The sequence below is a fragment of the Marmota monax genome, unplaced genomic scaffold, assembly GCF_021218885.2.
Source record: "Marmota monax isolate L192 unplaced genomic scaffold, Marmota_monax_Labrador192_F-V1.1 WCK01_AAM20220418_F8-fsc00145, whole genome shotgun sequence".
Taxonomy (NCBI): Eukaryota; Metazoa; Chordata; class Mammalia; order Rodentia; family Sciuridae; genus Marmota; species Marmota monax.
The window spans coordinates 217,780-236,409 of record NW_026695201.1 but is presented as its reverse complement, the minus strand read 5'-3'; the positions used below and the strand labels follow the sequence as shown (position 1 = coordinate 236,409).

General features: G+C 43.0%; 1 protein-coding gene and 1 pseudogene across 4 annotated transcripts in view; one reads left to right on the top strand and one right to left on the bottom strand.

Annotated features, from left to right (window-relative positions):
• Positions 1–447: 447 nt before the first annotated feature.
• Positions 448–2,141, bottom strand: LOC131423148 (hydroxyacyl-coenzyme A dehydrogenase, mitochondrial-like; annotated as a pseudogene).
• Positions 2,142–2,596: 455 nt separating this feature from the next.
• The window catches only part of Fcrl5 (Fc receptor like 5), a 32,996-nt gene continuing 16,962 nt past the window's right edge, over positions 2,597–18,630 (top strand). For 2 of the 4 annotated variants that reach the window (XM_046428899.2, XM_046428896.2), the window contains exons 1-7: positions 2,597–2,758; positions 5,055–5,075; positions 6,436–6,681; positions 8,629–8,883; positions 9,117–9,401; positions 12,276–12,554; positions 16,334–16,609. In XM_046428899.2, coding sequence (XP_046284855.1) covers positions 2,680–2,758; positions 5,055–5,075; positions 6,436–6,681; positions 8,629–8,883; positions 9,117–9,401; positions 12,276–12,554; positions 16,334–16,609 — 1,441 coding nt within the window. In that variant the 5' untranslated portion in view covers positions 2,597–2,679. The remainder of the gene's footprint in view (positions 2,759–5,054; positions 5,076–6,435; positions 6,682–8,628; positions 8,884–9,116; positions 9,402–12,275; positions 12,555–16,333; positions 16,610–18,630) is intronic. The other 2 variants (XM_046428898.2, XM_046428897.2) reach the window with 2 other exon arrangements.

Below are 18,630 nucleotides of genomic sequence, written 5' to 3'. Positions count from 1 at the left end.
TCTTAGGGGCCTTGGTTGACCTGTGCACCAGCACAGAAACCTGACTTTTAAAAAATTATATAAGCAATTCATACACATGATGCATGCAAAACAGGATAGAAACACACAATGAAGTGGCTCTTTCCCACCAATAATACATCAAATATAACCATTTATTAGTGCTTTCCATGAAAAGGTATATTTATACTTATAAAAATACATTTATACACATGTATTCAATTTTTTCCATCTATAACAAAGAAATAATACTGCAAATGCCAATCAGCACCTCATGTTTTGTCCTCTCCCATTAATCAGAGTGGTCTAATCTTAGCATGTGTAGGTTTGCCTCATTTGGGGGAGAGGTGTTAACCAGGGACTGAACTCAGGACACTTAACCACCGAGCCACATCCCTGCCCTATTTTGTATTTTGTTTTTTAATTTTAAATTACATGTTTATTTCCAAATTTTCACAGATTAATAGATTGCATTTTCTTAGAAGACAATTTACAGGAGTTTGCAGCACTGATTTCTTATTTAAAAAAAAAAGAGAGAGAGAGTAATGATTAGGATTTGATGATTAGGATTTGTAGATATGAATGACCATGAAAAGACGTCTTCCTGGAAACCAAACATACACAGATATTCCCACCAATCCAGCAACAGTGTCTTGATGATGAGCTGAATAAAGACATAACATCTTAGGTCACACCCAGATGCAGGATAAGGCTCAAAGCTGCAGGCAGCAAAATATTCTCAGAAAGGCAAGATGCAGGCATCACGGACTGCTGTCCCTCACAGATGCCCATTGTGCATTGCTGGCTCCTCATAGGAGTGCACAGCAACATGAAGCCAGCAGCTCACTCTGGGAGGAAGGGCCTCTCCTTTCTCAGTGACTCAATCAATGCATTACATAAAAGACAAGGTTCGAAAGAAACATTTGCTCCAAGGCACTGAAGGTGTAAAGTTTTTTTTTAGAAAATACATAAAAATGAACAGACTAAAAAAAGAAGTTAATTATCAATGGAAGAATCCATCATTACTGTGACTAATGAAATAATTACCTCAGATAGATTATAATCGAAATGCATATTGAACAGACTGCACAGAGAGGGATTGCCTGACCAAAGCGCATCCCCATGGCTCTCGGGACTGGTTAGAGCACACTCACGAAACTTCTTCCTGAAGCCAGAGAAGCTGTGCATCGTTTGTGTTTGTAATATCCTTCTCCAGACTTCTTGCCCAGCTTCTTCTCTGCTACCAGCTTATTTGGTGATGTGCTGGGCTGAAACAGTGGGTTCTTGGCATCCATTTCATGCCACCCATCCAGAATGAACTTTGTAGTATCCAGTCCAACATAATCAAGAAGCTCAAATGGACCCATAGGGTATCCAGCTCCCAACTCCAAATTGCAGTGTCAATGTCTTCCTTGGATGCATCTCCTCCTTCATGCATCCTGATCGCTTTTACAAGGTATGGCACCAGGAGATGGTGCACCATAAACCCAGGAGTGTCCTTGCAAGAAACTGGATGTTTTCCCAAGGCTTTGCTAAAGTCCACCAGAGATTCAAATGTCTTATGGCTTGTCATTGGTGTTTTAATGGCCTCTACGAGTTTCATCAGGGGCACTGGGTTGAAGAAATGAAGGCCGGCAAATCGGTCTTGTCTGGTAGTGGCATTGGCTATGCTTGTGATCTGCAAAGAGGAAGTGTTGCTGGCAAAAATTGTATGTTCAGCAGCAAACTTGTCCAGCCTTTGGAAGAGCTTGTTCTTCACCTTCAGATTCTCCACGATGGCCTCCACCACCAGGTCTGTGCTGTGGACGACAGATGCTGCATCTGTGCAGGTTGATATGCTGCTCAGGGTCTTCTCCACAAACTCATCACCAGCCTTAGGATTTTCTGCAAACTTCTTCTTTGACATTTTCCTAAGGTTTTCCTCAATACTGTTTTTTGGATTTTGCCAGGATGTCCTCAGTTTGGTCCACCAACACTACTGTGTGGCCACTTGCTGCAGCAACCTGGGCTATGCGGCACCCATCAGCCCGCCGCGGATGACCGTCACGTGCTTGACGATAATTTTCTTCCTCGAGGCCGAAGGACAAGGAAGACAAGGAGCGCAGGAACTTCCTGGTTACGAAAGCCATGATGCAGGGACGGCTCTATTTTGTATTTTACTTAGAGGCAGGATCTCACTGAGTTGCTTAGCTTCTCACTTTTGCTGAGGCTGGCTTTGAACTTGAGATCCTCCTGCCTCAGCCTCCCAAGCTGCTGGGATTATAGAGGTGAGCCACCACACCGGCTAGGTTTGCCTCATTCTTAATAGTTTGTCATTGTATAGATGGATTGGAATATTCTTAAACAGCCCCATGCTTCCAGTGTGCAGATAATAATGAATGATGTTACAATAAACATTTTTTATAGAGCTATCTTCACATACTTTCCTTAAGGTAATTTCCCAACAAGAGAAATATGGGGTCAATGGCATGCGGTTTTTTAAAGAACCCTAATCTTTATTTTCTCAATTTGATCAGAGGACAGGAAATCCTGATTGGTAGTTAACCATGGGTACTCCCACTTCCTTGTTTCTAATTTACTAATGCATTTTGCTCTTTTCAAAAAAGCATTTTCTCAGATGTGCTACTTGAGGTTGATGTGAACAGTGTTCTGACTGTAAGATCAAGACCAAACCTGCTATTTATGAGAAAACTTGTCTTTGGGTCTCAGGTCTTGGTGGTTCCGGTCTTCATGCTGCTGTGGGTGACTCTACTGGTTCTGGGTGAGTAGATGACTCAACATGAGCCTGGGTTGGGGTCTGGGAAGCTCCTCTCTCCACCTGGCCCTGGCCCTTTCTTGGGGCCCAGCACCTGCTCAGTCTTTCCCACATAAAGACACTGTATTTTAATGTTTTACTGTACAGCTCAGGGTTTCCTCTAGTGAATTCAAAGAAAGTGGTCACGGATGGAAAAAAAAAATCCTTCAATCTTACAGAGAAGGAACCCATAGCGCTCTATTAAGGTTTCACTTACATTTCTCTTAAACAGACACTTCATGAAGCCTTAGAAAGATATGTTGTGTCTGCTTGTTCTTAGTGTTTGATTCTGGGAACAGTCTACCCTCTTTCTGAAAAGGAGATGCATTTGTTCCTTGTATGACAAGGTCAGATCGTGGTGCTGGGCATGAGAGGGCAAGTCACAGCAGTGATTGACAGATTAAGAACACAATAGGGAAGGGGTAGACACAGAGGGAGGAGTGGGCAAGGCAAAACTTCAGGCACATGACATTCTCATTGTGCGTGTGCATAAGTCTCTGTGCAGTCACAGCTACGAAGTGGGTAGTTTTTTTTTTTTGCCAAGGTTTAAAGGTTAGAATTAAATGTTTATTAATTTGTTTGTCAAAACAAAATTTCAGTTATTGTCTATGGATAGCACTATCCCAGGTACTGGGGAATGATGAGAGGACGTGGGAGGTACCATTTCTGAGTGACCAGTGTGCAAGAAATAGCTATGGAACGGGATCCAGTGAAATCATTATGGAGATAAAGTTTCCAACTGATGGTGCAGGCAGATAATGAACGACACAACAAATGCTGATAACGACTTCATGAGACTCAGAGGGAAAGCAGGACGAGGAGGGGGAGGCAGGAGGGACAGAGTGGATATGATGGAGGAAAAGAGGACCCTACAGCTAGAAGGTGCAAGAGATGCTGGAATGTTCCAGAGACAGAAGCACTTCCTTGTGTGGCACCACACAGAGGGATAGAACAGGAGAATGGCCAGGGGCATGCACTTTGGGTTCAAAATGCAGTACTGTCGCCTATTAGCCGCTAAGCTTTCTGGCCTGTAAAATGGTTATAATCTTGAATAATCAAGAGAAGCGTCCCTCACTGGATAAGCAATCTGGAGAACATTAAACATCAGCACTCTCGCCCTGCCTTCTAAGATGCTGCACAACTTGTCCCATCAAAGGATACCCTCTGTCAGAGTGCTCCATCTAAGTGTCCAATTCTAACCTTGTCACAATCCTCCTTGAAAACTTTCCATGGCTCCCTGTGGCTTCTATCATAAAAATGGACCTGCCTTCTCAGGCCCTGCATTCCTTTTTAACCTTATTTTCCCTGTGGTGCCTTCCAGACACCACCCCTCCCCCTGGCCCCCCTTTCCCTACCCCGTAACTCCTGGACCAGTGTCACTCTTCACTCCTGTGCCCTTCCTGTTTTGATTACTCTTCCCACCATCTGTTGCCACACACAAACACTAACCCTCCCCTGGCTGATCCCTACCTTCTCATTCATAGTTTTCTCCTCCTCCAGGCGCTTCCGTGATCCACTCACCCTCTTCAACACACACACACACTCTCCGCACCTGGCTGGGTAGCCTTCCATCCTCCAATACCTCCCGTGTAATTCTGTTGTTGTACTTAGACCCTGGGTTATATCACCGGGCATCACGATTCTGTTTCTCCCACTGCTCAACGTTTTGCTAGCAGATACCATTTTTATTTGCTCTTATTAGTTATGCATGACAGTAGAATGTTATTTTGACATATTATGCATATATGGAGTATAACTTCTCATTCTTCTGGTTGTGCATGACTTAGAATTACATCGGTTGTGAAATCATATACGCACATAGGAAAGTGATACCCGATTGTTTCATTGTCCTGTCTTTCCTATTCCGACCCTCTCCCTTCCCTTCATTCCCCCTTGTCTAGTCCAAAGTATTTTTATTCTTCCCTACTCTCCTCCCTTCATGTGCACCCTCATATCAGAGGGAACATCTGGACTTTGGTTTGGGGGGATTGGCTTATGTCACTAGCGTGATAGTCTCAGATACCATTTTTAAATTTATGTTAGAAGTCTAAGCACTATGTTGTATATGAAGACATTTGAAAAATAACAATATTTTAGACATAATTTTCTTTTAATGGAAGAAATAATAAATGGATTGGGGAAAGGTATTATCCTTGAAAAACTGAAGAATCCATGCTCTGTGCTCATCTCTGGCTCTTTATTTTTATTATTTACTTACTTACTTACTTACTTATGTGTTTATGTGTTTATTCATTTATTGCAGCTCCTGTCAGTGAACAACTTGGTGAGTTCTCTCTTTTGCTCCTCAGTGTGTCTGGATAAGAGTGTCTCTCTAACATAAAACATTTGCCCAAAAACCCCTCCTATTTTCCATTTCTTTGCCAAGGCCGGCAAAGATGTGAAAAATGACACCTGGTCTCTTGGCATTGCTCAAGGGTTAGCATATCTTCATGGTCACCCTCTGCCCCTCCCTGGGTGAAGTGTTAGATCCACAGCCACTGACCTCGGCTGGGCCCTGAATTTATTCCTACTAGAACTGGACCCCACTTATCCATGAGGCACTCCTTCAGCTCCATGGTCAACGTGCAGGGCTGGGGATAGGATCTTCTCTAATCAGCAAGCCAGGAGAAATCCTCTGAAAACATCCCACTGTGAGATGCCGGCAAGAATACCCTAACCTTCACAGCTCTGGAAGTCAGTCCTCCAGGAAATGTGTGGGGACCAGGCCAGGCCTGAAGACGGACTGCCTGTATCAACATTTACTTTAGTTGTGACTCATATCACTCTTCGGGCCAGAGGGTGTCTTGGATATTCGAGAATCCATGAATAGCAAGAACTCCCTACATTTCCTCTCCTCATCCCAAATCAGCTGCTTCAACTGTACCCTAGGTCATCTCTGGATTCCAATAGATAATTTATCCATTTCTTGTCCTTCCATAATTAGCTATGCTGGGGGTTTTCTGGACATTTGAGTTATCATTTATAAAATGAAGCTGTTAGGCAACTTGATCTCTTAAGCTTTTCTCGGTAGCAAAAATCCCTCGATAGAATTATCTATTCTTTTAAGGAAAAGTGCAAAATTGTGATTTTAACAATGCCTGTGTAAGCTCTGTCTGTAATCAGATAGGGAACAGGAATTAGCTGAGTTTTGAACTTAAGATTAAGACAAATGAAATTATCTACATAAACTCATTCAGCCCGTCGGGCAGTGACTCCAAGTAGCATATCCAGAGGATGTAATTGTCACATAACAGCTAAAGGCTACAGATGACACAAACACTACAATTTCTTCAGAGTGAATTAATGTCTCTAAACCTGTGGTGTGTGTGTGTGTGTGTGTGTGTGTGTGTGTGTGATGACAGGGGTGAGGGTCATTTTCCCATGACCCACTTCCACCATAGGTAACTAACCACAGACATCGCAGTGAATCCTCTTGAATTCACATTGTTCCTTGCTACTCTCTCTTCCCCCGGGGAGGTGAGTGCTGCGGGTTGACATGCACCTTTGAATGATCAGTGACCCTCTCAGGGAGCCTCTTGGGTGCTGTCCAAAGCTAGGTCCTCCTGTCTATCCCACAAGAACCTCTGCTGCTGGGACTGTGGGCACTGCCACCTCAGACTCATTTTCTCTCTCCTCCTCCTCAGTAACTCCATCCAAATCCATAATTTCCCTTCAATTTCCATGGACCGTTTTCTTCCAAGGAGAGAGCATGGATCTGACCTGCAAAGGATCTAGTTCCCACTCCCCATGGACAACAAAATGGTACTTTGAAGGAAAAGTATTTAAAAAAAACCCAAAAAGCACCCTAAGGGTTCGTGAATCTGGAGACTACAAATGCCAGGCTGATGGCTTGCCTGTAAGCGACCCTGTGCACTTGGAATTCTCTACAGGTGAGACAGAAGTAAAAGAAATAAAAACCTTAGAAATGATTTCAGACCATTTTCTCTCAGGCTGCTGACACCATTCACTTGGGTCGACTCTTGAATGGACATTTTTGTTCCACATTATAGTTAAACAAGGAGGGCGTTCACAGGCTCTGTGTATAACCAGACAGGGGACAGAATTAGCTTCTTAAGTTTGAACATAAAAATTAAGAAAATTGATACTATCCAGATAAAATTCATGTAGCCCAATGGGCCGAGACTACGAGTAGTGTATCCAGAAGGATATCATTGCCACATAAGAGCTAAAGGTTATGGATGACCCAAACACTACCATTTCTTCAGAGTGAATTAAGGTCTTCGCACCCAGGCAGGATGTGATGTGGAAAGGGGGTGTTGTAGTTTCATGGTTTTGTGGGGGGGGTTGTTTGTTTGGGGTATGAGGGAATGGAATCCAGGGCCCTCTACTATTGAGCCACATCCGCATACCTTTTTTTATTTTTAATTTTGAGACAGTGTCTTGCTGAATCGCTCAGGCTGGCCTTGAACTTGCATTCCCCCTGCCTTGGTCTCTTGATTCACTGAGATTACAGACATACACCACCATGCCCAGCTAACCCTGTGGTTTTCAAAATTTGACCTCAGTCAGAAAGCCTGGGAAGGTTTTGGGTTTGGGGTTTTTTTTGGGTGTTCTTTTGCTTTGTTTTCAAAGGGACTTGGTACTGAGAATTGAATTCAGGGGCACTAGACCACTGAGCCACATCCTCAGCTCTATTTTGTATTTTATTTAGAGACAGTGTCTCACTGAGTTGCTTAGCACCTCACCATTGCCAGGACTGGCTTTGAACTCTCAGTCCTCCTGCCTCAGCCTCCAGAGCCACTGGGATTACAGGCATGCACCACCATGCTGGGGTCTGGGAAGGTTTTTAATCATACTCAGGCCCTACCTTATATTTACTGAATCAATATGTATAGACTTGCAGGGCACAGGGGCCCATGCCTGCAATCACAGCCACTTGGAAGAATGAGGCAGGAAGATCATCAATTCAAGGCCAGTCTGGGAAACTTAGCAAGATCCTGTCTCAAAATAAAATTTAAAAAGTGCTGAGGATGTTGCTCAGTGGTAGAGTGCTTATCTAGAATGTACAGGGGTCTGGGTTTATTCCTCAGTATTTCAAAAGAAATAACTTATGGGAGTGCAATTCAAGAATTATTATGTTTTATAAGCTGCTCAGGTGAAAGGAAATTTGGGTTGAAATTCATTTGAACAGTTCCTATACATTAAGGTGTGTAGTTTTAAGCCATATTACTTACTTGAAATAATAAGTGGTATAATGATTTGTCACATTTATAGCTATCGATGAAGAATTTCCTGTTTGTCCTAAAACCACCTGTTATAAAGTTGAAGTCATATCATCCCAGTTACAATGCCCTTTAATTTAGTGAAAAAGGAAACAGTGTAGTAACATAATAATTTCCCTCTTAAACATTTACCTATTAAAGGGATCATAAATATCCCCCAAAATGAAAGACCCTAAATGATCAAGAGAAGAAGATTCATTAAATGAATTACAATGCTGCCCCTAAAAGAAAACTGTCCCCCATTGAAAATCAAGCTCAGTAATGATATTACTGAGGGAAAATATTCTGACATAGTAAATAAAGGGCAATTTATCAAATATGTAAATATTATTCCAATTCAATAAAGGAGAAAAAAATACACAGAGACGCTCACATATTTGAACATGGAAGAAAAACAATTGGAAGCATCTCTGGGCAGTGAGATGGTAGATACTTTTTACTTACATTTCTACTTTCCAGCTTTTCTCAATTGCATATGTTCATTTTAAAATCCAGGGGGGAAATGATAAGTATTTTAAGAATCCTTGGAATAGTAATGAAAAGAAAGAGGAAACAGTGGGATGAACCAAATAACTGGTCTTATTTTTCCTACAGCTCCACTGATCCTACAGGGTCCACCTTATGTGTTCGAAGGAGACTCCGTGCTTCTAAGGTGTCGGACAAAAGCAAAAACTAAACTGAATACTGTAGCATTTTTTAAGAATGGTGAACTCCTGATATTACCTAATAATAGTTCTGATCTGCACATTGATGGTGCCGATCTGGTGCACAATGGTCACTATCACTGTGGTGGCTATATACACACGTGCTGTACAGCTTCTTCCAATAGAGTCAACATCCGAGTCCAAGGTAAGGCTTTCATTGTTTTGTAAGTGGGTTGGTGAGAAGGAGGGCGCCTGAGGTTGCAGAGGTAGACTAGGAAGAAGAGGGTGGGCTGGGGTGCCCTTGAGAGAAAGTGCAACTGTGCTCTTTGTGCTGATGGATGGCAGAACTCAGAAGTGGTGGTGCCACAGAGGTACTTTTCCCTCCAGTGCCTTTCCAAGCCTCACTCTTCTGGGGACTGCTGTGATCTTTCTTTCCAGAGCTGTTTACACATCCCGTGCTGAGAAGCAGCTCCTCTAAGCCCACGGAGGGAAGTCCAGTGACCCTGACCTGTCAGACTCAGCTCCCTCCAGAGAGGTCAGATGTCCAGCTCCAGTTCTGCTTCTTCAGAGACGGTCAGGCTCTGGGGTCAGGCTGGAGAATCTCCCCAGAGCTCCGGATTCCCGCCCTGGGGACAGAGGACTCAGGGTCCTACTGGTGCCAGGCAAAGAGAGTGAATTCCCACATTCTGAAAGAGAGTCGGAAGATCTCCATCCCTGTGCGGGGTGAGTCTCAGTGGGTCCTGGGATGGACAGGGGACGGGACTGGAAGAGTTGTGTGCAATTGCACATCAGTTTGGTTCGTGTGGAACGTGCTTCTTCCACGTGTGAGAATGGGAGCTGTGTGACGTGGACATCTTAGAAGAGTTTAGAGGGAAAAAAAGCTCAGGAAAAGAGAGACAGGGCTCATTTTTCTTTCGCTGCCTTTAGATACAACTCTTCCGTGAAAGCTCTCTTCCCTGATGCCCTGTATTTCCTGCTAGGTCTATAGTCATAAGCGATGGCTGGGCTGACTAGACTCTGCTCAGCCAAACGGACAGATTTGGAACACTAGGTGCCTGGAGGCAGAGTGCTGCAGGACAGGGAAATCCAAGGACAAAAGGTTGGGGAATAAAGGGTTCCAATTTGATGTCCCTGGGAATGGTGGTGTGCCCACTTTCATTTTTTCCAAAGTTTCTAAAATTGTAGACATTTTCAAGCATGACTCTCATCCAATGGCCAACTGGTTCCCTTTATGAAATTTGGTCTGTCTCATGGAAAATATATTTAAGCATTAGGAAGGGACACATGGTCTGTGGTGCCCAATTTCCTGAGTGAGCCGGGAACGGAAAGTGATAGCATTTCCCATAAATTCACCCCTGTTCCTAAGAAAAACAAAAGTCCAATGACACTTTCTTCTAAACTGACTAAATCCTATTAATCTTGCAGTTCCAGGAAGCAGAATTTTCTAAGGTCACTAGTTTAAGGACAAACAGTCCAGCGAAGGTGGAGAGGGGATTTATTGTCCAATAGTTAAAACGCAATAATTCCTGACAAAGTTTTCCCCCAACCTCAGGTTCTTCTCCCCCTCGGTTTAATGATCTTCCTTTGTTCTTAAAGACCTGAGGATAACTCAAAAAGCACTGCCCTCAGCCAACATCATTACCGAAAGCCCATCACAGATGAGCCTACTCGGCGGGACTGTCCTGGCCCCCAATCCTTTGACCTCATGTGTCACATGCTAGACAGGTTAAGAAGGGTGTGCTCAAGGGCAAGCCTTCTAAACATGTCAATAGTGTTCCTTTCCAATTAGCTGTGGCTGTCACTGAATCCCCAGGACAATCTCCTTTGATGCCAAGTCTCCCTGCCCCCTGCACACCCTGGTCATTTTACTCAGCTGTTTGGGCAGCAGATATCACCTCTGGGATGACTGACCATGTTCTATCAAGGTGTGGGTGGACATGAGAGCAGGATAGACGGAGCTAACTCTATTCCTAGGCTGGACTCTCCACAAGAACATTAGGAACTAGAGGACCTCCCTAGCCAAGCAGGGACCACAGCCTCTCCAACCGTCTCCCTGTTCCCAAGGACAAGGTAACTCCACTTCAGGCTAACCTCATATAGGGAATCAGCAGATTCTGCCATTTCCAGCCTGTGACTCTCCTCTATCCACGAGCACCCCACTGCTACGAGGCTCACGAATCTATATATTTTTAATTTACTTAGGAGTTACTGTCAAGGTCCAAATACGCACTGTCCCAGCCTTAGGACCAGTGTTTGAAGGGCAGAAGCTGACGCTCATCTGCTCAGTAGACAGGCTCCTGGGGCCCATCACGTTCTCCTGGTATAAAGTCAAGCTGGGGAAGGAAACAAAGATTCACACATCCTCAGAAGCAGAATTCAAGATCTCCATGGTGAAAGGCAGTGACGCTGGGGACTATTACTGTAAAGTCAACAGTAGTCACAAAAGTTTTACCAGCAGGCTGGTAACCATCAAGCCACGGGAAGGCGAGTGCTGCTGAGTGTCATCCAAGGAATGGATTACCAAACTGCACACAGGGGTCCTCTGTGCAGACCACAGGCAGCCGGGTGGGAGTGGACATTGACATCCAATGCTCTGAGAAACCTTCCAGGAGTTAGTCAGAGTCTAGCAGGAAAGAGCTAAGGACAGAAAGGGCTGCAGGCCGTGGGAAGTTTTGGAAACTCTCAGACATAGAGAATAAAGAAAACATTCAGTGGTGAGGAATATGTCTGCACCCTTCATATTTACCAATCCCTTTGCAGTTTAAGCAATGTTCAGTGCCTCTTAAGAATGAAAAGCAGAACAATTAGGATGTTAGAGTCAGGACTGATCTAGGGCCATGTCTCTTGACAAGGCCCTTGACTTAAGGATCTTCAGGGACCCTCCCTGCACACATGTAAATAGAGATGGTCAGAGAATGGCCACGGGCAAAGCCCTGAGACCAACCCTAATGAAGTGCCCCCAAGGACATCATCTCCTCTGCAAAAGGGGGACAGGTCACCTGACGAGGGTGGCAGGAGGGAAGAGGCAGGGGTCTGATGGAGAAGGAATAGACTGGAGCAGACCAGATGTGCCACAGTCTGGCTGGGCACAATTCAGGAGCCACTTGTCAAAAGAAACTAACTTTATTTTTAAGAACCACACAGGCCAAACAAAACAGCTCCTCAGAGCCCAACTGCCACCACCGGCTTCCCACAAGCCTCTCCCACCCCTACTCCTCCTGCTCTTGAGGCCGATTGGCTGGGTCGTATGGGCGGAGCCAAAAAAGTCCCTCAATGAGCAGCTCCATAGTCTGAAAGGGCGGGGAAATAGCCCAATGAGCATCACGGCAGAGGAGCCAATCAGCTAGATGTTGCTGGGGCTGCTGTGAGCCAATCATCAGCTGGCAGTCTGAAAGTTTGCTGGGGACCCTTGGGCTGTGGCTTTCAACACAGATGGAGGATGGGGAGGGATGGGGAGGGATGGGGAGAGAAGCCTGGGAGGTTGCTGGACCACCCTGAGGGCCAGGAGAGAATAGAGTCTGGCCATTTGCTCTGGCCACAGATGGGAATTACAGGGAAGAGGCAGAAGCAACGGTTGACCCATTTTCTCTCCCTCAGCTGCTGTGTCTCAGCCTGTCCTCACCCTCAACCCTGCTAAGAACTGGCTCCTTGAAGGAACCTGGTTGACACTTCACTGTGAAGTCCAGAGAGGTTCTCCCCCGATCCTGTACAAGTTTTATCATGATTCTGTCTCCCTGGGGAGCAGCTCAACCCCCTCTACAGGAAGAGCATCCTTGGGCATCTCTCTGACCGCACAACATTCTGGGTTCTACTACTGCACTGCTGATAATGGATTCAGCCCCCAGCGCAGTGAGGCTGTGAGGCTCTCCGTCTTGGGTAAGCCCTGAGTTCCTGCTAAGCCCATCCCCAGTCAGATCCCTCTCTCTCAGGCCCCTTCACAAGTCTGCGGGAACCTTCCTGCTTCCTATCACAATCAGCCTATCACCCTTCTGGACTCTCAGCAAACCTAGGCCTCAGAGCTTATCCATCCCTGGCTCAACCTGACCCCATGACAGCTCAGAGACTCCCCCAGCTTTTACCCAACACATTTCTTTTCACAAATCATCACTTCGTGCCCTCCGTCTTCTGAGCCAATTTTTCTTCACTTGACGCACAGATGCGTCACCTGTTTCTCCCTAACACACGTAGTTCAGCTGCAAGCACCGCCATGCGGGCAAATATTGGGCAACACCATAATTTCTCCAAAGAAGTCTCAAGCAGTTACAGCTCTCACAGTAGGTCTGCAGAGGACTGGGTGTGAAAGGAAAGAATATGACGATTCCAAAACCAGAGCCCCCAGCCTTAATGCATCCACTAACCCATTATAATGTTTTATTATGTCCTCACACTTAGCAATATCTAAAACCTCTCTACTTCCTGTTCCTTGTCTGTCTCCCTCAATGTCAATGGGATATAAGCTCTAAGAGTACAGGACCTCATGGTATAGGTCTTCCCTACCTCCCTGAGCCTAACAGTGTGTGACACTGGGCATTTGGAACTCTTCTATTCTTGTGCAAGAATAGAATAGTGTTTATCAGAGGCTGGGAAGTGGTCGGGGGAGAAGATGGTTAATAGGGGTGCACTTGGAAAGGGGGGATATTTCTAATGTTCTATGGCACATTGGGAGGGTACCTATGATTGACAACAACTAATTGTCTACTTCAAAATAATTAGCAGAGAAGATTTTGATGTTCCCAACACAAAGAAATAATGAATGTTTGAGGTAATGGATTAACTAATTATCCTGACCCTATACATGTATCAAAATAGCACACTATGCCCCAAATATAGATATGATTACTATGTCAATTAAAATTTTAAAAATTATAAGGAGAAAAGAAGATGACATAGTACTTTTATGAAGAAGAATTGCTACAGAAAACAGGAAAAAAAAAAACCTCTCAAATTCTTCTAGATAGTCTCAATACAATTAGAGAAAATATGGACTCAAAAAAAGTTCAAAAAATAAATTAAAGAGGTCAAAGAAGAGATGATAAGACGATAAAACAATAAGAAGAGATAAGAAAACCATTCAGCAGAACTCGGGAGAAACAAAGAAAATTACAAAGATGTTTTAGAAATAAAATCCAAATGTAAGGCAATAAGAATAGAAGAGATACCCCTAAAAAATGTTAATTGAATGAAGAATCATTATGAGAAAACAATACAGAATGCAAAACAGAAAAAGAGGCAAAAATATAATATGGAAATCAGACAATAGATACCCCATGTTTGGATAATTAAATGCTTCTAGTGGAAAAACATTTTAAAAACATTTTTAAAAATAAATAACAGATTTCAAAAACAGATTAGAAAACCAAACTGAAGAGAAAAACGAAACTCAAAGATGTAATTTGAAAATTTCCTAAAATGAAGAAAACATTAGCATGTACATAAGATTATCTCAATTAAGTTTTTGAACTTCAGAATTAAAGTGTGTGTGTGCGCGCACACGCGTGTGTGTGAAAGAAAGAGAGAGAAGAGAAGCAGAGGGGAAAGGAAGTGGGGTGGAGCGAGAGAGAGGGTTTTTGGAAAAAATGAGCAGTCATCTCAGAAAGAAAAATATCCAGTTGGTCCTTGACTTTGCACAATAGTCGATGCCGAAGAGAGAAGTGTGGTGTCCAGACTTGGACCTTGAGGAGAGGCATGAGAACGGAGAATTTTATATCAAACTGAAAAGTCACTGTCAAAAATGCAGAAACTCAGGGAATTTAGGGCCCTTTAACCATTCTTGAAAAAAAAAATTACTTCTTGAGAAAATCCAGCCCCTCAAGATGTGAATCAACATAAAGGACATATAATGAGGGAAACGTGATATGAAAATACAGACTGAACCTAGTAGATCAGAGTTTCCCAACCCTGGCTGCACATGAGAATCACCTGGGAACTTGGCAAAAATACCTGTCATTAAGCTCCTCTCCAAAGAAATTAAATTCAGAATTTCTCAAGTAAGACTTGAGAAACATTATTTTTTAACACATATTCAGGTGAGAATATTGTACCAAGAAGGTTGAAAACCACATTTCGATTGTGAAAACTATGGTTATGAATAGAAAACCACGGTTGGGGCTGTAACTTGGTGGTAGAGCGCTCGCCTAGCACGTGTGAGGCACTGGGCAAAACTCAGCACCACATAAAAATAAATAAATAAGATAAAGGTATTGTGTTCATCTACAACTAAAAAATCTATTAAAAGAAAGAATAGAAAACCATTACAAACACTGAGAATTTAAAAAATATATGTGTAATGAAGAAAAATCATCTGGTCAGAAGCAGGAGAAGAAGTAAAATAACAATTATTTTCTTGTGATCACTATTATTTCATAATGGGCAACAAAAAAGAATTGACTTGACAATTTTTTTAAAAATTAATGTTGCTTCCAAACAAATAATCATCTAAGGCGAGGAACACACCAATTGCCCTGATCTGATCATTACACATTGTATACAATATCAAAATGTCACACTGTACCCATAAATACGCACAATTACTGTATGTCAGTTAAAATGGAAAACGTTTTATAAAATTAATAACAAATTTCAAAATTTCCATTTTATAAATCATTTCTGAGTATTTTTAGAAATTCATTAATGGGTTAGTAAAGTTACATGGAAAACTAACTAGCAGCCTGTAGAGTCACACAGGAGAGAATGAGTGAATTATTCAAGTGGAGTGACTAGAAAAAGAGAATAAATAATAAATATAAACCTAACTGAAAAAGGTATGAGGAAACAGATACTTATTTGCCCCTAGTGCAGGTGTTAATTGGTCCCCAACATTTTAAAGAATAATTTATCATTATTTAAACTGTTCATATACCTCCTCCAAGAAATTCTACTTCTAAGAATTTATCCTAATGCATGCACAAATATATAATGATATATCTACAGGATCACTTAATGCAGTACTACACAAACATTTTAAAATTATGACCTAAACATTCATTCAGAAAGAATTGCTTAAGTATATTATAGTAAATCAACACAATGGAATATTCCGAGGTTTGTAAAGTAGGTAATATCTGTACAAAATTTTACATACATAAGAGTTGCCCTTTATTGTATATAAAGAAATATACTTTGAGGCTGGGGTTATAGCTCAGCAGTAGAGTACTTGCCTTGCACTTGTGAGGTACTAGGTTTAATTCTCAGCACCACATAAAAAATAAATAAATAAAATAAGTAAAGATATTGTGTCCACATTTAAAAAAATTCTAAAATATATATATATATATATATATATACAATATATATAAACTTGGTTCTTTTAAGTGAATGGTGCAGATCGTTTGTAAATACCACAGAAAGAGGCTCAGGGTAGGTTGCTAAGGCAGAAAGCAGGTTGCGGAAGAGTGTGTATTGTGATCCCCTGCCTGTGGTTTTCACTGTATTTATGTGTTGTTGTGAGTAAGTGTATTTGTACATAGAAACGGCTTAGAAAGTTATTAACACATACGCAACTGAGGAAATCTCTGAAAAATAAAAATAAGATAAATGATAGAATGTTTCTTATTTATTTTATATAATTCTGTAAATTTAACATTATTTTAGTGGAGAACTGTTTGAAATTTTTTTAAGAAGACACTAATGTCAGCTAACATGTTTTCTCTCCTCAGTTCCATTGTCCCGCCCTGTCCTTACACGCAGAGCTCCCATGTCACAGCCTGTGGTGGGGGACGTGATGGAGCTTCACTGCGAGGCCCTGAGCGGCTTACTCCCGATCACATACACATTTTACCGTGACGATATCACCCTGGGGAGAAGAGTGGCCTACTCTAGAGGAGGAGTGTCTTTCAGACTCCCTGTGACTGCAGAACATTCTGGAAACTACTTCTGTAAAGCCAGCAATAGTGCTCAGACCCAACACAGTGACACAATGACACTCACTGTCAGTAAGTTGACCTTTCCCACTAACAGCAGCAGAAGGAGCAGACCATAGCCCACCAGACCATGTAGGCGAGACTGGAGCTCAGAAGCACCCCCTGGGGGCTGTCATGGCAGGCCTGCTGCCTGCACAGCCACATGGAGAGCAGGTGTGCCTGGATTCTACAGGTGGAGGAGCGTGCACCTTCCTTTCCCAGCTGCACCTTCCTTTCCCAGCTGGACTTTCCTTTCTCCAGCTGTTCTTTGATTTCTCCAGCTGTACCTTTCTATCTCTAGCTATACTTTCCTTTTTCCACCTGTACTTTCCATTCTCCACCTGTACTTCCCTTTCTCTAGCTGTACTTTCCTTATTCGAGCTGTTCTTTCCTTTTTCTAGTTGGAGAATTATTTCTGAAGCTGTACTATACTTGCTATAGGTGTTCTTCCCTTTCTCCAGCTGTACTTTACTTTCTCTATCTGTACTTTACTTTCTCCAGCTGTACTTTCTTTTCTATAGATGTACTTTTCTTTCTCCAGCTGTATTTTCCTTTCTCTATCTGTACTTTACTTTCTCCAGCTGTACTTTCCTTTCTCCAGCTGTATTTCCTTTCTCCAGCTGTACTTTCTTTTCTATAGCTGTACTCTCCTTTCTCTATCTGTACTTTCCTTTCTCCACTTGTACTTTCCTTTCTCCAGCTGTTCTTTCCTTTCTCCAGCTGTACTTTCCTTTCTCCAGCTGTACTTTCCTTTCTCCAGCTACACTTTTATTACTCTAGCTGTACTTTTTATTACTAGCAGTGCTCTGAAGCCATTGTTATGAAAACGCACAAATTTCTCCCTAGCTTCTCCTGCACCTCTGTCAGAGCAACCTGGGTCCCATCCAGGACCCCTGCAAGGAAATTTTCCAACTTTCCTACTCTTGCTTTTTTACATGTCCCTTTCCATTCAGCAATATCACCAAGTCCCACTGTCTGGTCACATCTCACTGATCCACCTCCACCCATTGCTTCACCATTGATAATTTGAGAAAAGACTCAGCTACCAGGCTGTATCACAGAGATCACCAAAGACCTCCATGTATTTAGATCCCTTAACCATTTTCATCCCACCATCATTTTATGACTCTAATGACCACATGTCTATGTCCATGACCAACACCATGGCCTGTCCTTTTCCCACATCCATCATCCACTCCACATATACACAAGCCTCCAACCCTAAAAGACCATTTTAAGCACTTACTACTCACCATGACCTCCAGCCCTTCCAGCAACTTCTTCTGTCACTACTGTCCTCAGACCTCAACAGAACTCCCAGTTCAATCACTCTCCTAATCCCTTCCTAATCCACCTGCCAAGAATGCCCCCCCCTTGATTCCTACGATCAAGTTCAGTATTTGTCTATCTCTCCACCCAGTCAGTAACTATGCCCCCTTTCCCCCAGGTATGGAGCAGGGGATTCTTCTCCCGGTGTCAGTGAACATTTCCATTTGATCTCTAAATTCCATCCTCTCATGCATCCTCAGAACCTTCATGAAACCAACTATCCCTTTCTCACTCATGACTCTCTGCATCTCTCCTCATAGGCTCCTTCCGTGGGCATTTGACTTGCTCCATTTCTCTCACAGCTAGAAACACCATTGCTTGATCCTGCTCCATCCACTGCTCATGATGCCTCCTTCATCCAAATCCACAAGGCAGAAACTCAGGGGTGTTCCTTGAATCCTCTCTATCTCTATTGCCACCATCCTAGTCAGAGCCTTCATCATTTCAACTACTTCAGTGACATTTAACTACTCCTCAATTTCACATCTGCCCCCACTACTGTCCTTTTTGCATAACAAGGTCAGAATTCTCATACCATTGCTTAGTGAAGAAGGATCAAATTCCTCAGCATGGTGTGGGAAGCCCTGCCTGGCTCTCCAGCCTTCCCTCAGTGCTACTCCTACCTATGCCCACCTTCTTCCCAAACCAGAACCTTTGCACATACTGTCTACCTGCCTCATGTCCTCTTTCCTCCCTCTTCCCATGGTTAATTTCTAATGCCATGA